At 45.3% G+C, this 23,466-nt stretch overlaps 1 protein-coding gene across 4 annotated transcripts in view; it reads right to left on the reverse strand.

Annotated features, from left to right (window-relative positions):
- Positions 1–23,466, reverse strand: part of nav1b (neuron navigator 1b) — a 77,278-nt gene that overhangs the window by 12,572 nt on the left and 41,240 nt on the right. For 3 of the 4 annotated variants that reach the window (XM_035632945.2, XM_047332908.1, XM_047332906.1), the window contains 10 exons: positions 22,594–22,950; positions 8,267–8,411; positions 7,030–7,330; positions 4,992–5,745; positions 4,033–4,449; positions 3,193–3,234; positions 2,912–3,072; positions 2,195–2,368; positions 1,508–1,560; positions 474–497 (listed from right to left, as the gene is read on the reverse strand). In XM_035632945.2, coding sequence (XP_035488838.2) covers positions 474–497; positions 1,508–1,560; positions 2,195–2,368; positions 2,912–3,072; positions 3,193–3,234; positions 4,033–4,449; positions 4,992–5,745; positions 7,030–7,330; positions 8,267–8,411; positions 22,594–22,950 — 2,428 coding nt within the window. The remainder of the gene's footprint in view (positions 1–473; positions 498–1,507; positions 1,561–2,194; positions 2,369–2,911; positions 3,073–3,192; positions 3,235–4,032; positions 4,450–4,991; positions 5,746–7,029; positions 7,331–8,266; positions 8,412–22,593; positions 22,951–23,466) is intronic. The other variant, XM_047332907.1, reaches the window with a different exon arrangement.

Raw genomic sequence — 23,466 nt, forward strand, 5'->3', positions numbered from 1 at the left:
GTTTTATTGGATTAAAATTATGATAATGTGGCAGTGCAATGTGTTGGTTTGTTTGGTCCAAAAAAAAAAAAAGAAGGGTAAAAACAAATATGTAAACTACAAAATATGATGCGGGGAATTGTGCATGAACAGACGGTGAAATGATTCACAAACAAGGCAAAAACATTCCAAACCAATGGGAAATGTTATAATCATGGGATGTCACCGCTTTTTCTCATGCACAGAGAATTTTATGAGGGTCTGGAAATGACTTCCTTAAAATGTTAGCGGGTGGTGCTGAAGGACAAAGACTATGAGGGATAAAAACACAATGAACTGAGTCGTGGGCTCCCGAGATGAAGATCCACGGCCACGGACTCACTGAAACACTGATCTGAGGGATGGACCTGATTCAACAGGAAATGACTGACAGATGATGACGCAGGCGAAAATGGCACAGTGTGAGTTCAAGACTTATGGCACGTTGGCCTTACCTCCCCCTGTATCCTCTCCTCATTCTAACGAAGGCATGGTAAAAGGAAAATAAACGATAGAGAGGGGACAGGGCAGAGGGTTAATCTTACGGGTAGTCATGGCGGCGGCTACTTATCCACTGTAAAAGGGACATTTCTGAAGTTTTGAAGAGACGACACCAGGGAAATACAAGCTTGAAATGGGCACCATGTATTAAGAGTTTGGCAACTGATGGAAGAGGTGTAAAGTTCATTTAATTTCACAAAAAAACTCCAGATGCAATTTGTCTGTATTGGCCGTTAGAAGGAAATTCAATATCATTCTATGCTGTGACAACCACAAACGGAAATTGAAGGCATTAAGTACAAAACTCTGATAGTGATCGGGATCCGAGCAGATTTGAACTGCGTCAATCAAAGGATTGAGACAAACAGCGCATCTTTCACTTATTTGGGAATATTTATATGATATATATATATATATATATATGTATAATAAGATGTTTGCTTTTAAATTACGTTGCGGAAATGTTTGCGGTGTTGCTCTTACCATGATTAGTGATGTGCGTAATTAATCAACAATACAAACATTGCTATCCTCAGTAGTCGGGCACGAGAAATATTAGTATTAGTTTTATCAATGTAAAATTCTGTTTAACTTTTACATCATAGATGTTTATGCAGCAGTCCGCCACTACGCGAAGTAGTAGTAGAACGTTTTCTTACTTTAAGTCTAGTGGAGTAATCTAAATTATAAAATTTCCATTTAACCAACAGTGCGTAATATCTTAGTCTTAAATTGAGAAAACACCAATTAGTTTAACCAGCTTTAAGTCGTTCTTGTGCCGAATAGTGAGGGGGGCAATGTTAAACTGTACTGTACCCTGATTTGGGACCATATATCATGAATTTTCATGTTTCTCCTGTTTTTTTTTGCTGCATGAACAATTTTAGCAGAGTAGAAAAATAAGAATAATAATCAGAGCAAAGACAATGAGGTAAAAAAAAAAAAGAAAAAAGGATTGACTCAGCATAAAATGGAGGCATCTACTTACCGTGGAATAGTTTGATGAAGCATTGGATGCCAGAGACAGCACAGAGCCATGCACTGCAAGAAAAGCAAGGTGGACGTTGATATCATGAAGAACTGAAGAATGATACAGGCAATCAGTAAAACAATCAGTTTATGTTGCCCTCAATTTCTGCCCCTGACACAAATAAGACAGATATTGAATGCTTTTTAAAACTTACATCCCTCAAGACAATGGAATAGCTCTAACTTGGCCAGCTGGTTAAGAACATATACATAACAGGCATATTCACTCTTATAGTTAGAGTTAGTGATTTATAATAAATATACCAAAAATCTTATTTTCAGGACAAAACTGATGTAAACAACCCTGTCGTATGAGCATACATCAAAAAGTGGAATTTTATCTAAAAATGTGTATTAAAAGGCATATCAATTATCTGACAGTGAAAGCAGGCATAAGTTACTGGTGGGAGGTTTCTGGTTATGTTTACACTTAGGCAACTGATGGTGCTTTTAAATCCTTGAGTAACTCCCAATTAATCAAAACCCAAAGACTCCTCTCCACTTTACTTGTTCATTAAAACTAATGATACTCTGACATTTTTCCTCAACAGACTGCATGTACCGCGGTATGTGTGCTTTCTTTCATTTGTGGCCATGTTGGGCGACTCCCCTGCAGGGAGGGCCGGCCCATAGGGAAGAGGCTCACCGTCGTCCCCTGGTTCACGGAAAGACCCCGACCGCATGATGCTTTTTGGCCGGTCGGCCAGCGACATACTGCTGTCAAGGGGGGAGGAGCCATAGAGTTCGCAGGCGGAGTCACTCGGGGGGCCGATGCTGTTGGAGCGCGATATCCTCGGAGTGCCAATGGAAATTGGGGCAACTGACACAAAAGAGAGACACTTGGTCAGATAGATAGCAAATGGCACAAACAAAAACAATAAAACCAGGATGCAGTGCTGCAGAGAAACACACACGCACACGCACGCACGCACACACAAGCACTGGGCCTACACCTTGCACCCTGATTTCCGATGACTCAGTGAAAGGCAACGCCTTGGTTCAACAACAGTCAAAGAGATAAATATAGTCCGACTTGACCCCCTATCGCCTCCATCTCCTGCATATTTTCAGTCCAAATGAGTGCAGCTACAAGGATCTTCATATTCACATGGTTAAATCTGATATTGTATTGCCACCACCACTTCGATACGACAGAATCTATAACTGACAAGCGGTGTCAACGTCTCTAAACTGCTAAAAGAACCAAGCTGGACTGCTCCGAGTGTGAACTCAACACCTCTCCTCGGCAATTATCGGCGGATACACGCTGGGTGGCTTCTCAAACATCTCGAGTCTCATTAGTTTTTAAAGCTCAAACGAGCGAGTGCTTTTAGAACTTGGCCAGCCGAGTTGGGCAACTCACCCACGTTGGTGAGAGGGGCCTTGCCGCAGGAGGGGTGGAGCTGGCGGGTGGGAGAAGGCAGCTGGGGGGGGGTTTCGCTCCCCGTCATGCCGACTAGGTTGTGGGAGTGGCGCCTCCCCGGTTTGCTTCCTTCGCTCTCCGACAGGCTTGAGCTATAGCGTCTGAGAGGAGAGAGAGAGAGAGAGAGAGAGAGAGGTCGTTTTAACGTCAAACAATGAAGATGCATCAGGGTGTGAGATATTTAAACGTAGCTGCTCGGACAAGGATCTGTTTAGACGTACTCTAAGCCTTTCTTCGGCAGGGTATTTCTGTCCGTTTGCAAGCTGTAAAAAAAGAGAATAAAAAACACTGTTATTGTTGGCATTATAATAAAAATGTACACAAACACTATCATTAATATCTAAGACGTCTCACAGGTTTATCTCCTAATCCTTTTTGTAAATCCAGTCCATATGGCACAGTGGGCGTGGGACGACCTCAAAGAACCCTTCTTTGGCAGGAGATTATTCGATCCATCTCCGCCTTATCCAACTCAAGCCCTCATCCTCTAAATGACAGCTCAGACTTTCCGTTCCCAGAAAACAGCAACATAAAGTATGGGTGGGTGGCATTAACAACTGTCAAGAAACTTACAGCCCAATGTTTAAAAAGCTGGCTTCTGTCCACTGACGTGAGGATGACAGATCCAAGGTGAATTTTGGCTTTTTGTAGTTTGTCTTTTTCGTTTCCGTGAAGGTCTGAGGTAATAATATTTCCTGGGCAATGTGGATTCCTTTGTTATGCTTCCCGAGTTGCTTGGTTGTGCAACAAATTTAATAAACACTGAATAACATTTAAAAAAAAGGTCTCTCGCTTTCAAAGGGAAGTCAGATTAAATGTGTCAGTTGATTTCTCCAAATTAGGATTATGGTTTAACAAAGGGTCACATGATTAAAACATATTCAATAAAACTACCACGACAAAAGTCTCCTACTTATTTGCTCTGTAATAAAAACACTTATTTGCGAAGTCACCTCATAAAAAAGTGCCCACAACAAAATACACTAATGACAAAGAAAGTGACAGAATCACATCAGACGAAAGATTTTATACCGTGGACATTGGGTACAACTGACACTCGCCTGTCTGTGAGGTTGAGGGACGTCCTGCTCCCGGCCCCCCAGGTTCCCGTGGCCCTCTCCTCCCTGTCACGCGTGTGGGTCGTGACGAACCTGGCACTGGCGGGTACGCTCATCTGGAGGGGCAGGGACTCCATGCTGCGGTGCATGCCGGACAGCTTGGGATAGAGCAGCGGCGATCCGCTCAGGCTCAGGCTCTCACTGGTGTAGGAGCTGGGGGAGTCGATGTGGAGGAGAGGCGCCGGGCTGGGAGTGAGCCGGCCCGCCGCGTGACAACCGGCCAAGTCCTGGAGCTTCGAGTACGGGGGGACTTTGGGGGGCAGGTCGTGGATGGTCACGCAGGAGTCCAGACTGTTCGAGTTGAGCTTGTCCAGGTGAGCCAGGTTGGGGGGACGGCCCAGAGACTTGGTGTTCAGCATCCTGGAAATCGGGCAGAAGAAACAAGATCGTCACTTGACTCATGCATGTGTGTGATGTGTCTTACTCACTTCCTTTCCTTGTTTTTGTTTTTCACCCAAATTCCAAAAGAATCACATTTTATAACTTGATTCTACTTTTTTCCAAGGGCAGAGAGTTGTGGTTGTATTTGACAAGGTTTTGAGACAGCTGACTCCGAGATGTCTGCCTCCTCAAATCCAACATATCCACACCAATAATGTCCCCGTGACTCTGGACCGTTACTTTGGTAGAAAGTAGTTCCATAATAAACCATCGACAGTGATGTCTCGGGGGTTGTTTAGACTAACTGGGACACTGTTTCTGGAAGGAGATATGGTTGTTGAATTATTTAGATGTCATTTTTTCAATCCTGTGGGCACCATGACTGAAATTCCATTCCAAACTATTGTACTGGGATGGAAAATAACCCACACGACAAGATACTATGAAAGGGCCAGTGAGAAGATGTGCTGTTTTGTAATTCAGGTGAAGGCCCACTTTGAAGCAGTATCTAAATGAGAGACCTTGGTGTGGTGGGCGAGGACAGCTCAGGGTATTTGCTGCTGCCGGTCCGTCTCAGGCCGTGCAGTTTCACGGCAGACTCTCCCGTCGACTCCGACCGAGTGCCGTCTCCTTTCAGAGAGCAACAGTCCATGTCGGCGCCCACCGCCTTCGCCTTGGCTCGCTCCTTCTCCCGGTCCGTTTGGTTCACCGGGCCTGTGCTGGAGCGAGTGGCCGTCTTGCTGCTGCAGCCGCTCAGCTCTTTGAGCCGGGGGCCCGCGGACGCCATGGGCACAGGTTTCAAACTCAACAGACTCGGGTCAATGGTGCCGCTGACGGGCCGACCCGCGGGGCGACCGATCACACTGAGCGCGCTGGATTTGGCCGGTCGAGGCAGGCTGCGGTACTGAATGCTGTTCCGTGCGTTTGGCCCCAGGAAGCTCTGCTCACTGCTGGCGTCGAAACTGTTCTTTCGACCCGACGGCGTCCCTCCTCCCACAGGCTTCACGGGGATGCCAGATGACTTGGGGGTTTTCCCCACAGTGGCGGAGCCACTGGAGATGGTGGTGCCCCCTGCTGTCATAACGGTGGCGGTACCAGTGGCTGTCGGTGGCCTCTTGTACCCGAAGGAGGCGCCGGCAGTGGGTTTAACCAAGCCCGATGGAGGCTTGCGGTGCTCTCCGTGGTGATCCCTGCCAGCATCAGAGCGAGACCGTTGTAGACCAGCTGCTTTAATGGACATCTTGGATCTGTCCAGTGGCTTCTCGCTTTTAGGTGCTGCATAAAGAAGGATAGAACAAAGCTGCATAGTTGGAAAAAACGAAACTGTGGCAATTCTATTCAGAATTAAAAGCATTTCAACGAGGCTAAGTTGCACCAGGAATGTTTCAGCTTCTGATTTGCCCTGTTGTCCCCCTGACCCTGAGGAAAGTAAGTTAGGAAAAAAAAGATAAAAGAATGAATGGATGAACTAGATGTGTAAACCCAGTAAACTTGGTAAACAATCTCACTAAAAGGACCCAAACTGAAACAGCTAATTAGCGCTGTAATAAATATTTCCCCCCTCACGTGTACATGTGCACATATTCCACCTATTACAGCTGAGATAAAACATAAGCAAGTAACATCTGCATTTACTCACGCGGCTTTTATGTGCAGACTGACTTGAAGGGCTTTTTCTTTCTTTTTTTTAAACCAAACTATGAAATATATCCAAGTGATAAAATCAAATTCTAATTTGAATGGATCATAAAAGTAATGCAAAAAGTGTGAATCGGTGTGAAGATTGAGGGAGACGAAAGGGTCAATTGTGTTTGTCAACTTAAGGCTCAAAACAAAGTTACCATAGTCGTACATTCATAAAAGCAAATACAACACATCTGACCGCTCCAGTTATTTTGTAAACCTGGCACAGGCCTCAAAACTGCATCCGCTGAGAATGTTTTTCCCCCTTTAAACCGCAGCCAAAATCCGGCCTAATTTGAATCACTTATCTTTAGAGCTGAAGTTGGGTGGAGCAAATCAAAACGAAAGGCAGGGCAATGTTGGTATTGGAACTCAATTTCGACCTATTATTTAATCGTGGAATGTTTTGTTGGGGATTAAAAGGACAAAAATAAATCCAGTTGATGGACATGGCAGACACAATGTCTCAGTGCACATGTACAGTAATAGGGCCTTAGAAGAAACGTGGCTTTGGGCCATGACATTTTTTTTTTTCACAATGAAATGGTTTTCCATGGTGATTTTTTTTTTCATCAGCACACTGCACTGTGCTACAAATCAAAACCTTAAGTTTAGGCTCAGTGGTACACTTCTCTATTCATCTTGACACCGAGCAGATATCTGCCTCAGCTGCTCTGCAAACAGTCTGTTTTTCATTTGGATTCAGTATTAAAAAAAGAAGAAGAAAAAGAGATAGATTATGGCTGACAAAGATTTTCAAGTTAACAGTGGCAGGGATCCAACAAATTCCTATAGGAGAGAATTATCAGACAAGAAGACAAAGAAACGAAAAGGGGCGTGTAGACGAAAAGTGGAAAATATGCTGTCAGATCTCACCTGCAACTCTGAGCATGCTCTGAGATGTATGGGTGATGGGGGAGGTCACGCCCACAGGAGGGTTGCGGCCCTTCTTGAAACTCCCCGGCTGACCCAGACTCTGTGGCTTCCTCAGTTCACCTTTACTCCCGGGCTCTTCGCCGAGGCTCGGAGGCTTCTTTCGCCACTTGCTCGGGGCCTCCGTCTTGAGACTGCCGGTCTCATAGCTGCAGCTATCGAGCTTGTGGCCGACCTTGCCCTCCTCGCTGTACCAAGACAGTCCGCTTTCCACCAGGGAGCGCTTCTCTGCGTCGGTGCGGAGCTGCACAGAGAGGGAAGGGAAGGGAAGGGAAGGGAAGGGGCACAGTGTGGGTAACCATCAGACATGGTCTGTGTTATCTGTGGAACCGAGCGTCCTCTGTAATCTTCGTTTCATCCAAGCTGCATTCCAGTGGGAAGGACTGAGCGATAGATTGATACAACGCCGAAAAAACACAGAGGAAGACAAAGGAAGGAAAGCGAAAAAACTTTTTATTGATTTTAAACTCTGAGGTAAATCAGTAGATAGAGTAAAACCAAAGCTCATGTGTTTTTTTATTATTATGTGCGACTGCAGTACGGCTGCACTGCAATAGAAAAATCATGCGGTGCATGGAGGAGGTAGCGCCGGGGACAAAACTGGACATGCTGCTTCTTGGCTCGCTATGAATGTGATACAGAGCGACAGATGGCTCACTGAGTACCACTAATGTTCAGTCTCTTCCCAGTGAGCAATCTGCAAGTAAGCACCGTTCTTATAGTCAAGTAAAACTGACCTGGGAGGAAAGGTATCAACGACCGCTGCAAAACTTTAAAATCCTCTCCAGACGTGTTTCAAGGCCGACACGGTTTCTTCACAAAGAAGTTGAATCAGCTAAATCAATAAACCAAGCATATGTAATTTATTTTTCTTTTCAAAGTCACTCTACTGGACACAAGATGTCTCCTGCTTCCGTCTTTGTGCACTGGAGGTTTTGCACCGCGACACATTGTGCGTGCTCTGTAGTTTCAGTGTAATGACAGAGGTGAGGTCTGTGGTTTTCCCTGTGGCCCTTTGTCAACTCACACTGAACACACAACACGATGTAAATCACAGAAGGAAGCGCTGCGACATTCTTAGCTTTTACAAACAAAACAAGTCGGGGAGAAAGCAACAACAACAAAAGAAAAACCCGACGTCCTCCACACATGCGGTGGGAGCAACAGTATCTCAGCTCACCATGACAGAAGAGTTGCGCCTGGAGCCCAGGGGCGTGCTCGGGAGGGAGTTGAGGGAGGAGCTGGCGTTGAACTCCTCGGAACTGAGGTTATCCGAGCCATCGCCGTCGCTGAGGCCGCTGCTGATGGAGCTGCTCTCGTCCCAGCTGAAACGATACATGGACGACAACCAAGTGAGCTCTTGTCAAGCAAATGACAACCATGTGGACGTGCAAGTAGGTGAAGCTGCAGCTGATTGAGGGGAGGAATATATATATATATATATATATATATATATATATATATATATATATATATCCATCTGTCTGCAACACGTTGTCTCTGGAGGTGGACACATGCTCAAACAAGCAGGTAATTCCAACATGGCTGCAGCTGCTTTGATTCGATTCAACCAGCACATCAGAGCTCCATATGGTGAACAACCCCTCAGGAGTGGACACTCATAAAAGCAGGGGTTTGTCATTTATTAGATGATTAAATAAGTATTTTTGAACTATGACCATTTGTCAAAACATCCTGTTTCAGTTGTTAATGTGCTGCATTATGAGAGGAAGAAAAAAACCAATTCTTTGTAATTCTTCACATCAACGGTTGTTCGGAACATTCTTCCTCAATATTAATCTGTAAAAAAAATCATAATCAATAATTGCAATATTGTGAGTCCGTATGACGGCGAAACTGGCAGTCTTCTAAAACAGAGGCCAACACACACTGCAATCTTTCACCGTAGCTTCAAGAGGATCTTTACAGGATGCGCAGATAAATCACGCTGAGTAAAACAGCATGTCGCCCGACAGCTCCGGGTTTAAGAAAGCAGTCTGGTGAGCGCTCTGAAGAGGCAGAGAAATCAGAGCGACAGGCTCCTGAACCATCCGTGACCCTCCAATCCGCCCTCCATCACCCGACATGCCATCGAAAACAGACGCTGCCAAGGGTGGCCCGTCACGAGAGGAAGGGGCAGGGATGGGCAGTCCCCCGGCACAGACCAAAAAGAAAACGGGTCACTGGGGAATCAGGTTTCTGGATGCACTCACATTTTAACATATTTTAAAATGCAGATATACAGAGTGGAATTTTAACAAGAGGTGCAGCCTCTTAAGTCAACCAAAACATCACGGACAGTTCAGAGTCCAAGGGGAGTTTAAAGTGGAACACTAAAATTGTTTTTATGCACTTTGGAAAAGCAATAATGCCTTGTTGTCGAGTTTAAAAAAAACTACATCTCCTGAGAGCTGAATGCAAGTCCAGGTTGGATTTTGCATAATTATGTTTCCCCATCATTTCCTCTGGCAACCGCGTCGGGGGCGGTAATCAAATTTGTGTTGGCGCACAAAAAAAATAACGTGGCTCAGTGGAAAAAGGTACATTAATAAGAGCTTTTATAAGCGAAGTCAGTGCTCCAGCCGAATCCGTTCTTTTCCTTCTCCGTTTGCTTTTTTCGCCACTGAACTGAGAATGCTCCTTGCGGCTCTGCACAGGCTGCAATTAGCCGAGGCACGGAACACGGAGCTGCGCAGAAAAATACAGGGAGACAAAAATGGCCCGTGCACATTTCAGAACTGGATTTAATCACACGGCTGGATTTGAGGTGCAGCCGCTCACCCTGACACTTCATATAACTGTCTTTGAAAATTCTGATGTATTAAAGATTCGCGGCCACAGATACACGACCTCAGAGGGAAAGTTTGACGTGCGATGGGGGGGAAACAAACACTAAAATAAATGTTTGATTTGAGAATTTTACATGTTTTTTTAAAAATAGAGTTTCACATGCCATCAATAACCGGGATAAGTTTTGATTTACATTGAGCGCAGATGTTCGCGGTATGTTCGAACAATACCACCTCTGTCAGGAGCAACGGAGAGGCCATGAATAACCCCGCAGGGATGTCAGCCCGAGAGGAGGCAGGAGGGAACTGTGGGCTGTTGATGTTACGAGCCAAACTGTCGTCTCTCGAGGGGTGAAATCCAGACAGCGGGAGAGAGAGAGAGGGGTTGGGAGCAACAAAAAAAAGTGCATACTTCATACATAGGGTGGCAATTAACTTTTTTTGTTTTCCGTGGCACCGCGCCAACGTCTCGCTGATCTGTGCGTCCGTGTTGTTATTCGAGTTGGGTTGCAGTGACAATGTTTTGATTTGAGAAGACTGTGCGCTCAATCCGTTGAGGGGTGGAGCAGGTCGGGGGGGGGGGGACCCACACACACACACACACGTTTCATCCACGACCTTTCATACAGGAATGAGGAATAAGGTGTATAAGGAAAGTGACCGGAAATGACTTCTGCTTGACATTATATGTAAAATAAAATAAAAATAAATATATTAATTTGACATTTCAGGGGGGGGGGGGGGGGGGGCTCCCGTTGGGGGGGCGGGGCTCCCGAATCAATGGTAGGGGAAACACTGTAGCTAACTCCTACTGTATTCAGGTAGTAAGAGTTTCAGTTAGCTAGCTAGCAATGGCGGCTGTGTCGATCTGAGCTAGGTAGCTGCTAGCTAGCTGTTGTAGTGGGAGTTTGCTAATAGCTAGCTCACCTTTTTTTGAAACAAATTCATTAACAGTGGTTTTCCCACGGTTTGTTTTTCCTCTCTTTCTTTTCTCTCTCTTCTCTTCCGGGACCCAGACTTTACTTTCTTGAGGGAAAACATCGCAAAGTCAACTGTCAGTAGATTAGCTGACAGAGTATCATGCGTCAGGTCGCGACGGGCGGACTAAACCACATTTTGAGAGGGCCCTCAGAGAACCTCCACTACTTTTTTGGAAATACATGGTGCGACTCAGACTTGCGCTACTTCCACTTCTCCTTCAAACTCCATTAAATGACATCGCTAATCACCATCTCCATAAGGTAACATGTTAACTATGCATAAGTAGCTCATACAACCCCACTTCAAGATCACAGAACTATCCCTTTAACCAATGGATTCAGCCAATTTTAAATTCATGTCATGACGCTAATGACTTAGAAAACACTAATTACAAGAAAAAAAACCTTTTAATTCCAGGCTTTCCAGGGGCCCCCCTACGCTTGGGGCCCTGGGTAGTCTGCCACCCCCCCCCCCCCCCCCCAGTGCTACGCCAGTGTTGGTGGCTAGGATGGAGCAAGAAAAAGGAAGCTGCACCTTTAACACTTCACAGAGGGTAGAGACGACTTTAAAACCGGTGGGTTAGAATAAAACCAGATGAAATAGCGCACGGTGCACACAGGGAGGAGAATGCATGTTAAAAATGTCACTTCTGGTCCCGTTTATTTATTCATTCGTTTATTTTCCCTGCACATAACGGACAGGCAGTAAACGTCTCTCCATGGCACAGATAGCTGCGGTCGCAGTGTGTTCCCACCGCAGCGCGGTCGTCATGTGACGTCACGCGGTGCCAAATCGCCGTCGACATGTAAATCTCCTGCACTATTCAACTTCGTGGGCGGCATAATTCACACACTCACACGATTTAAAAAAAAGTATTTACATTGTGACGTCACTGGTCAAACGGCAAATATAGAATAATTAGACGAGCCCGAATTCATCTTCTGCTCACGAGTCGGCTGATGTTCATTTATCGACACGTTTAAAGAGGGCAAGGTTTTAAACGCCGCATGAAAAAAATAAAAATAAAAAAACCGACCATTGACGTCATATATGATGGGCTGGTGAGGAGGCAAACAAAGAGAAATGTGTAAAAAAAATAATAATAATAAAAAAAAAAATGTCGGAAAAGTTGATGCGGTGATGAAATATATTTTTTTTTTACCTTTGCGGAAAAAGCAAGGTCCGTTTCGCCGCGGGCACCTTCCCCCTTCCAGCCCGACCGCTCATCTGGTGCGGGACCGGTGACGAGCGCAACTTCCCTGAAACCTCCGTGAGCGGACATCCGCACTCATTCATATCCTCCGCAAGGCAGAGACCCCATCTTCCCTCTCTCATTGAGACCGAGCAGAGAGAGGCAGCAGCCGGCCACTGGACAGGCAACACCCCCCCTCTCCACCCCCTCCTCTTCCTCCTCCTCCTCCTCCCATGAAGAGGAAGACAAAGAAAAAGGAGGAAGAAGAAGAAGAAGAAGAAGAAGAAGAGGAGGAGGGATGTCGGTGTGGTGCCAAAAAGTTATCGTCCGCCACAAGCTGATTTCTGCCCTTTTTGGCAGGTGATACTCTGTGTTTTATGGGTTGTATCATGGCCCATTTCAAGGTATTTCAATTGGTGAAAAACTGCATGGGTTATAATCTAAGACTTTACCTGAAGACGTATTACTACCGACGCCAAGTTGTGTATATGTGCCCGTTATGGGACCCTCACTCCTCTGTACGGCCGCAACTAACGATTATGTTCATTATCTATTAATCTGTCGATCAATCTTTCGATTAATCGATTCGTTGTTTGGTCCATGAAATGTCATAAAATGGTGACAAAATACCGATCGTGTTTCAAAAACCCCCAAGATGATGTTTTGTTTTGTCCACACACCAAAGATGTTCAGTTTACTGTCACAGAGGAGCAAAGGAACCAGAAAATATTCACATTCAAGAAACTGAAATCAGAGAATTTTGACTGAGCATCATTTTGTTTTTCTGTTGACTTTGCATCAATGATTATCCTACAAACAAATAATTCAATAAGTTAATTTTCTTTTATCAAAATGTTAACTTAATGACATGCAGGGTTAACTCGCCCTTGGTCCCCACGTTTTAGACGGAAGGTAAATTGTTGGAGTAAACTCCTTTGAAGCGGAAGTAGATGATTTCATCCTTAACTTGTCATAATAATGTTAAAACTGATTGCACAGTGTAATGGCAATAAAAAGGACACCATCCACGCTCGTGCTGGTCACCGATAAGCCTCGCTTTCACCGTGTTACTAAAAGTGCCTGAAGCCTGTATTCTCTGGAATCCCCAGCAGAGGGCGACTCAGTGGATGCAAATAAAGTCAGTGTATGCTCTGTGTCAAGCTGAACAAATGCTGTGAACCGCATCATAATTAGTCTCTCACAAGTGAGCACTTTTCAGCGATCGTCAGGGTTTTTTTAGACTGAAAAGAGAATTTCCATAGCCCTTAAATATATAGACCTTTCTGCCATCAGACCTTTTACCTTTAATGGACGATTACCCTAATTGATGTCCCTAAAAATACATCATCACTCATTACCTTCTGTGGCCGAGCTGGAAAAGAAAAAAAAAAACTCAGTTCAAGGTAAAGGGCTGAATCACTGCGAGTGCAACCACAAAACCGCACGTGACACGAGGACCTCCAGTGAGGCATGAGTAGCCTTCTCATTAGCAGTGGAACAGACCCACGGTGGTGGTGGTGATCTCACCAGATCCTCTTGCTCTGTGAACTCACCACTCCTGGAGGTGAAAGCCTCCGTGGGCCCGAAGAGATCCCCCCCACACCCACCCCTGGGTCCACCCCTTCCATCAAAGTCGGTTCAGTCTGAGTCTATAGCTGGAATTAGTTTGATTTAAAATGTAGTCACAGAAGATCATACGAAAGCGCACAGCGTGTGAGCCTTTCCCTCATTTCGTCTCACAGATCCATTCCGAAGATACCGAACATGACAAAATGAGCAACCGTTTCTGAACGGGTAGAAAATGAAAACAGAAAGAACTCATGTTCCTCTGTGATGCGTTCAGTTTTGAAGCTCTCTGATTTTTCCACATCAAGCCACATAATAAATGCAGAGTCAGCTTAAGTGGAATTTTAGATGACTGTGGCTTTGACTTTTTTTTTTTGTTAAAATCAAACAACAGCTTTGTTGCCAGCGTGTGTGTGCGTGTGTGTGTGTGTGTGTGTGTGTGTGTGTGTGTGTGTGTGTGTGTGTGTGTGTGTGTGTGTGTGTGTGTACAAGACACAGAGACATTCCTCAGTATCTCATTCGCAGATGCTACTTTGATACAAGCCTGTTGCGTCTGCCTCGGATTTTTCTTTGAAAATCATTTACTGATGGAAATCTGAGAAGGCGCTTCGCCTCTCCGACCGTTGCACTTCTTGTTTTTTTTTGAAAGATTTTGTTTACACACCTGCTGGCCACTTCCAAAACTGTACTTTCTTATAGCAAAACAGGAACTTGGATGCTTATTTCTCGCTCGATACAAGAGCGATGACTGAAATAAATTGTTTAAGGAACCGCGTTCCCTCGCGTCTCCTGTTTATCTCGGCCGGGCCCCAGGGCTGCTAAACACGCCGTCATCTCAAACAGGCTTGAAGTCATGCTTGCGCTGTGTAGCAGCAGCCGTCCCACGCTGATAACCAAATGGCTTGTGTCAGAAACATCCTTTGTATGTTTGCCCAGGTCATTCACTTGTGTTGCGGGTATGTGCTAAAAACAGAGATTCCAGCCCGTCTGTGAGAAGTTATAGCACCGCGAGGACCTTTACATGTTTGTACTGAGGTAACCAGACAGGAAAACTGACCTTTACTGTTGAGGCTTTTGATCTATCGATTCTTTCCGTCTCCCTCCGGTGGGAATAAATAAACATGAGATACGAAATCTCAAGTATTCTAAAGGTCTTTTTTTTTTTTTTAAGATATACAGTATATTAAATATTTACTCCAAATTGGCAACTACTTGGAAGAAAATCAGCTCAAACATTAACAAGGCCATGACAAGAGTCATCTTTCACCAGTGAGCCCCCAGCCAGGATAGAAACACGTCATGAGGCCGAAAGTATGTTGACATGTGAACAATGAGGAGTATGTTTGACTGTTGACAATCTCTTTCAAAACCACGGATATTTATACGCGGCAAACGGCCTACACTCTTTTCGTAAAAAAAAAGGCTTTCCATTGGATTTTGGAGCCCAGCTGCGGAGATCACAGCCACAAGATCGTTGGCGAGGTCAGGCGCTCATGTCGGACAATACGGTCTGGCTCTTTCAGACATCTCATAGGTTTTTGGTTGAGACTGAGGTCAGGCAATCAGTGCGTGCCAGTGAAGTCTTCCACACCAAACTGGGGTCTGGCTTTACGAGGAGCAATGTCATGTTGAAACACAAAAAAGAATTGTCTCCAAAATGTTGCCACAGACATGAATTAAACGTAATGTCAGCATTTCCCTTAAATGGAATATAAGGGCCTAGCTTGCACTATGAAAACAGCCAAAGGTCACAGAATATTGACAAGGGCGCTTCATGCCTTCAGTTAACCAGATTAGATTTTAAATGGCCATGTTCCCTGAATAAAAAAAATTGCATTATGAGCAGGAGAAACTATCCAAATACAAAAGCCTTGCAAATGTTAAAGGAGATTAAAATTAAACAGTAAATCTGGATCAGACTGCTGTTTCTATGTGGTGTCATGACATTAGATTTCCAGCAGGGGGCTCAGTGAGTTACTGTATAGTTCCCCTATGGCCACAGTTCAGTCGACATGCTGTGTGAGTGTATTAATGGAGGAATTCACTGGATTTTCAACCCATGGGTACTCAGAAAGAGCAGACATCCCTCTGCTCAGTACATTCAATTCAGTGGCACAGTTCGGTGAATTGTTTCAGACAGCCGGCATCGCGGGAAAACACTGTTCAGTGATGTATGTCTTTTGGAGCATTACTCATTCAAAAGGAGCACAGATGACAAATCCACTGGAGCTCTGTGTGAGCACATCTCTGATCTCGCCTGGTGCCTAATAATTTCGCTGTACCGTGCATGACCACAGCCCCGGCAAATAGGATCGGGGGCTGCCTTCGTCGCAGAGCAGTGTTAAATCTTTCTTGTAAACAGCTCCAGGATGCATCAGTGGCCGCGTCTGGGAACTGTAGCCGACCGCCCCGTCTCCGCAGAGGGCCGGAAAATGGACTCGCCGCCCGATTATTGGACTGGAAAATAAATGTACAGTCTCCATCGACCCCAGACAGGAAACTTTCTCCCCCCACAGATGTAGCCCACGAATGCAGCTGATGCAAAATTCCTCCTGAGAGTCTCATGATGTGGTGCCACATTTACAGCCTGATCGTCTGGGATGCAGTGCTGCTCTCGCATTATGATGTTGCGTTGAGTCAAGGTGCCGCTCGGCTCCACTCAGACAAATTCATATCGACCTGATTGATATTTGCACTTCAAATGCTCGCGGTCTGAGTAATGCGAGTCGAAGCCGAGCCAAATTTCGAGATAAAGCAACATATTATGAACTAATCTGAAAAATCCAGACCTCATTAGTCGGACTTAAAGCAGATAATCTGACGTTTCTGTACCAACTCCAACAAACGCAGCGATGAGTGGCTCATGTTGGATTAGCAGGTACCGTATGATTTACATTTTTGAATCATAGTATTGTGAATAAAAGCAGCTGTATCATATTTCCCTCCAGGGGCTGAGTATTATACACTGGTGGAATCCAGACTACACACCCAGTTGACCACACGCAGACATGATACAGGCATGATTCATACTCCCTGGGGTGCAGCTGTAATGGTCCATTATTCACGTGGCTGAGGATGCTTGTGAGGGTGGAGGCAGGTTCGGTGTTGGGGGATGGGTGACGGTTAGGGGCCGCGTATAGCCAGTATTTTTACCGGCCTTTCTTTGGACGGAGAGCTCCATCTTGACCCCAGATGTGTTTGAGCTGCTGACCTTGGGGGTCCGTGTGACTACGTAACAGTAAGTCATCACTGGATCTGGTGGACAAGCTTTTTTTATTGTTGCTCCTGCAGATTTACACAGCGTTTTCAAGATGTGTCCCCTCCTGTGGGTGTGCGTAGTGTTCAGAGGCAAGAAAAGCAGTCAGTCATGGTAGCACTCATGACGTTGCTATAGCAAGGCCTAACCCGGGCAGGAAAGGGAAATTAAACGCAGACCACCATGGGGCACAAATCGAGGATCAGTTGACTGCAGCAAAAACCCTTTCGGTGCATTAAAGCGTCTGCTTGTCGATACACATAGTTTCCATGAGCGAGGCTCTAAAGTATTCCAATATTTAAAGAATCACACGCACATTCATACTGTACACGGAGATCCTATAGTGACGGATCCACTCGCTAGCATGGGCAAAGCTTTACTGTGGTTACCATGGCAATGACATTGCCAGGGGAACAATCGAAGCCAAGGGCTTATCCAACAATATACAGTAATGTAGGAAAAGAGAGCAATGAAAAAAGGCACGCTGTGCTTATGAGGGGGGAAACTACAGTATTCCATACCAGCAAAAAATTGCTGCTCACAACCAGTGCAACTGGAAATACCAAGATGCAAACGCAAAAGAAGAACAATGGCTCCGTAGGCAGACGGCTCTCCCCCACAACGTCAATTACTAAACAACCTAATTAAGTGGTTAGCATGCCGTCTTCACACAAGTCGCTCTCATCGCCATCTATCCATCTTTGTCTCACTCCCATCTTCTATTTGTTTCTCTCTCTCTCTCTCTCTCCATCTTACACAAACCAGCAGCGAGCGATGCGCACACACACACACACACACACAAACATAAACCCCTCCACACATTCGTCGGTTCAGAAGCTATCACAGTGACACACAAGGCAGCCCATCACTGGGTCAGTGGAAGACGGTTGCCATGGCAGCACATCCCGAGCCATGTTGCCGCATGATCAGAGGTGCGATGCTGCTGCCGAACGAGACTCTCTTTCTCTGCTCTGCGCCGCTGCTGCCTGCGTGCTGCTGCTGCTGCCGCCATATAGAAACACGATATACAGTCCAGATCCCCAGACGACCCACGTCCACGTCCTCGCCCCCAAAACCCTCCGTCCCCCAGTGGAGTACAGGACAATAAACGAGACTCATTATGTTTCACCTGCAGCATTATTCTCTCCGCATGACCTTATCTGCATGCATCGGCTATGATGAAACTGTGCTCTGTTCGGTGTGACGTGCGAGGCTATGAACAGCATACGGTGCCGTTATGGGATCTCGCAAACACATGGACAATAAAACCATGTAATTCATCTGTCATCATTCATTTCTATCCAGAACAGATATGGGTCCTGTTTAAAAAATATCTTCTACATCATATCTATGGTATTTTTCCAAATATTTATATCTTATACTATGATCAAATATCCTGTTACGGCAACAACATATAGATTGTAATGACGACCCTATGGCCCGGCACTGGCCAATTAGATAGATGTAAAACCTCCCAGTCCAGTGTTCTGTAAAATACCTTTCATAAACAGCTGTTTTGGAAAGTCTTTAGAGAAACATGTCATATTGTTATTAAACTTCACAGTGAAACTGACTGGACATCCACACAGCTCAACTCGTTTTAGTTCCTTTGAGCCATTTGTTCTGGTTCAACAGTCCTGACCCATCATGGATTATTCTGGAGTAATGAAACTAAATGTGAGTAATCCAGTGTTTCAGGTTTCAAAAGAGATTGATTAATGCACACAAACATTTTCCAAAAGTAAAGCAGGACTTCAGCTCCAGCTTCTTTGAGGCACTGGTCGCATTAATAGCCCTTTATCGCAGGTAAGCGTCTTTCGCTGCTTCCCTCCCCAGTCAAGAGTTGAGAGCCAAACCAAACACTGAAAGCTATTTGACTTTTTTCATTTAGATCTTCAAACCTTTTCACGCTGTTAACCTGCCAAGATGACACGTAAATCTGTCAGACGCAATACTCATGCTCAGGTATATTGGCCTCCAGTGAAATTATTGTGTTCTTCTGTTACAAACATTAGGGTTCGCATTCATCCCATCAACTAAATGACATTATGGAAAAAGAAAAAAAATGTGATTTTGCCAGTGAACATCTGTATTAGACATGAGAAGTCAACCGGAACCCAACCTCTTACTTGTACTACAGCGGAGTGCCTGTAAAACATCAACCATAATTGACTGAACACCACCGAAATTACGCCGAATGCTGGACAGGAGTCATAATTCATATGCCAGATATGGAAAAACCAACCATACACCGATAGTATAATGTGATTACTGCTCCACTCATAAACCAGCAATTTTTAAAAAAAAATATGGCTCGCATTTGGATGATATCACATGACTGATGGCTGAACTTTGCCGGTACGGTGTGAAGAATATCACCGCAGGACAGCTATGATTCCTGGCGTGGCCAGACGTGGTCGGCGGTAAATGAGAAACTATCGCGACAGTCCTCTGACATTGAGCGGTGGAAGTCTCATGAAATGTAATTAAATAAGCAAAAACTCTTCAAATGTCACTATTTCAAGCAGACGCTTGGGTTAATCTAGTGAAGGGGATCGGTAATGATGAAAAATTGTACTATTACACTGTACATAAGGTGGTGAGGAGATTTCTACATCTCCTCATTAGAAACTGCGAACTGTACTGATTGAGCACAAAATTCGTAACCATAGCACATAACGTGATCTAATACAGCTGTCCTATAATGATAAAAAACAAAAAACAAAACAGCTAAATCCAAGTGTTTTAAAGTGTATTGACATCAAATGTCATGTCACATGGTGAAAACAAATTGTGCCTCATATCTGCTCCATATTAAAGCAGCCTACTACTTCTGAGCTGATGTATTCCATAGCTCCTTTTGCTGTATGTATCCCCCTAGTGGTGAAAAATCCATTAACAGTGTTTTTTCTGACTATGTCCACTCTATCCTCTGGTGGTCAAATACTGATAGTGTAGCTATAAATACAGTTTTATTTCTTTCAGGTCTCTATGGTTTATCATGGGATATTAGCCACGATGGCATCTGAAAACGAGGCCTTGTAAATCATTTTCCTTTAACTGGGACAATCCAGATTGTCAATAATCCTTGTTGTCGCTGTTAGACACGTGACTATTGCTCTCTGATGGAGGGATGGGATGTACGTGGCATCAGATTATTGATGAGGCAGACACACAGGATCAGCGATTACAGTCAGATTAGCTTTAGCCAGTGTCCGTCTGGTGTGGGTTCATCAATATCCATTAGACGTCCAGTGATGTTCTGCAGCTCTATTTTGCTCCACACTCTCGTAAAAAATCAGCAACATGTCTCTCGTCTCATTTATCTCACAGCCCCTTTCCGGTTTGTTTGAGGCAATATACAGCAAATGTGTTATAAATGATCCAAGCATCGATAAACAGACAAACCGATTAAAAACCGCGCCACTCTTCACGTGTTGTTAAATATATGCGGGCCGATTCTGAATGAATCATACCGAAACTGTCAAACTGGGGCTGTAGTAAGAGGCACCACAAATCGCACCTCTCCTTACAGCCTATTTCCAGATGGTTTCCATGGTTACGCCGGAGGAGCCTGATCTATTTTCAAGAGCTTGTAACTAATGGTTCTCAACGAGCTGAACTGTGTGTGTGTGTGTGTGTGTGTGTGTGTGTGTGTGTGTGTGTGTGTGTGTGTGTGTGTGTGTGTGTGTGTGTGTGTGTGTGTGTGTGTGTGTGTGTGTGTGTGTGAGTGTGTGACAGGGGATGTACAGTAGAAATGCAAATGTGCACCGACTTTGCAAGAGTATAGAGTCAGAAGAAAATCAGGGCATAAGCTTTTGCTGCTGCTCATAAAAAACCCCAAAACAGATTAGCTCGTCATCTACACCAAAAGGATTCATGAGGTGGTATTAACTCTTGATACACTGTCTTCCAGTGTTTTCCTGCAGGAGAATCAGGGACACTTTCCACTGAAATGAGTCCGAGGACTGACCAGCAAAGAAATAGAAACCAGTTTTCATTTTACCAAAGACAGGCAACCGACTCAAGGTCAGCGAGAAAATAATTGGATTTCCATATCTTGGCCAGTTCGGCCTCAGTCAAATTAGCAGAATATCATTCTGGTGTTGAGGCACAGAGAGAGAGAGAGAGAGAGAGAGAGAGAGAGATTTTCTTGGCATATGCATCCAAACACACCCATAATCCTCTTGGTGTAAATGGTAATAATCTAATGTTGGGATCAGTTGTCACAATCAGGGGGTCACCCTGATGTCTGCACGGGCACTGCTGACAATGGTGGCAAACACTGCGCATGATGAGGCATTTCTAAAACAACACAACAAAAAAAGTGGGTTACGTAAAAATGATTAGCATCTTTGGTGCCCGTGGTGTGACGCGGCAGGGGTGAGTCCAAGTTCACCTCACGCATGAATTTGAACCGGCACAGCGTCGCGCAGGTAGCAAGGGACAGGACAGGACACATTTGAGTGGATTTCGGCTGCATCATGGATGTTTTGTGTAGGACATAATCGCCGTTTAATCCCGACCTCATCTGGGTTCTGCTGTCTGATCTTTTCCACCGCTCCACTCCCAAAATCCTAAACCTCTACACATGGAGCTCATCATCATCATCCCATTTATCTCTATTCTCTTCAATCATTCTTCCTCATTCACTCGTCCTCAGCTCCACACTTTTACATCCCTTCACCTAAAATGACCCACTTCAATTTGACACTTTGTCTTCTTTGCCCTAATTTCATCTCTTCTAAAATGTGTCATCTCTTTTTCTCCCCCCCCACACTAATTCACTCTGTAGTAGGAATGTGACCTGGCATGCAGGTTGCTATATCGCGAGCACTCCAGAGGCTGAGCCTATAATTCCCACTGCATGTGCCGGAGCGATAACGCTGCTGAATCACACTGGAGGACTGTCCTGGATTCTTGATCTCTCTCTCTCTCTCTCTCTCTCTCCCTATGACTCTTGCTGTCAGTTATCAACTTGAGGGAGGGAATTAGATTAAAAAGATTGAAAGATGAGGGTAGCCAGGGTGAAGGCAAAGGGCGGAGAGAAGAAGAGCTCAAGAGAGAGTAACTGTAAGGTGTGGCATTCCTGTTAAAACGAAAAGCACCGTCACCCGTCTGATCAGAAATATTTGTTGCTTCTGCACCCGTTGACAAAGTCTTCACGAGATTCAGACACTGTCAGGGGTACGAGGGAGTGTATTGTGTAACCGAGAGGAAACCTGATAAGATCTCTCTCTCCTCTGAAGGAATTCTGTCAGAGTCAGCAACAAAAAAAGAAAAGAAAAAGGCCTCAATGTCATGAGCACTTTGATAAATCCTTGAAGAGCAAAAAAAGACAGAAAGTGTGTCTGCAGGGACTGCTGATGGAAGCTCTTTGATTCCGTCTGCCAAGTGTAAAAACCACAGATATCGACACAGGGCAGGAATCCACCGCGATAGCATAACACAAAAAAGTTGTGGGCACAACAGTTAGATGATGAAAAACACATGACCTATGAGTTCAATTTAGACAGTGAAATGTGGCATTTAACGACGTTCAGCCGTTACAGCGGGCGGCGCTGTCAGCTCCCGCGAGTTATATGCAACGCGGCGAAAAACAAACCGCAAGATGACCTTTTCAAAGTCACAAGGCGGTTGGCTGAAAGGACAAGCCGGCATCCAGCCGCCCGCAGTCACAAATTGGTTCACGTCGCCACGGCAACTATCTCGCACTCTCTTACCCGTTGGCCAGGTTGTCGTCGTCGTCGTCGTCCCGCAGGCTCTTTCCCAGGAGGTCGGTGTCGCTCAGGTAACCGGACTTGAGGTCGCCGTCGTCCAGGCCTTCGATGAGCTCAATGCGAGACGCGCTGCTGAGGCGGCCGGACGTGCGAGCAGGCATCGTGTGGGCGGTGTACTGGGAGCCGGCCTTGCTCCCCTGGTATCCTCCACCTGTGGCAGACGGGGCTTCGCCCGCCTGGAGACGGGGGCTGGACTGGCCGTGGCGCCAGGACAGAGGTGAGGAGCGGTTGGACATGCTCGATATGCTGCGGGCGTTGGTCTCGTCACTGTCATAGCCCACGGTGCTGCTTTCCAGACAGCTGGAGAGAGAAACATCGGGGAGGTTCAGTTCGCATTAAGTATACGTTTGCTGAGAATCTTGGCCAAAATGACACACAAAATCATCATATGAACAATAATGCAAAGGATGAGACAACAAAGAAGAACCTTTTTCCTTCCTCTGTCAGAAATCGTTCGGTGGCATTGAGTTGCTGTTGAGTCAGATACAGCAGTTGTGCCGTATTGTTTTCAGGCCCTAAAGACAAGGACGACCTGATATCTCCGTCTTAACATGGCGCCCGTCTCTCAGAGCAACATATTCACATTCACCGGCAGACAATATCCTTCTCCTTCTCTACCAAGGAGCCTCCCTTCACATGTCCACACCCAAGAAGATCTGCTGCAAATAGCAATTCCACTTTTCGCCATTAGTCATTATGGCGCATATCACAGTTTTTCCCATTCACTCCAGCATAAGTGGGTCAGGGTCGGGGTAAGAAAATGTCCTCCAAATGGCTGGAAGCATCTTCTGTGTCTGTCGATGACATAACTAGATG

The sequence above is a fragment of the Scophthalmus maximus genome, chromosome 6, assembly GCF_022379125.1.
Source record: "Scophthalmus maximus strain ysfricsl-2021 chromosome 6, ASM2237912v1, whole genome shotgun sequence".
NCBI lineage: Eukaryota > Metazoa > Chordata > Actinopteri > Pleuronectiformes > Scophthalmidae > Scophthalmus > Scophthalmus maximus.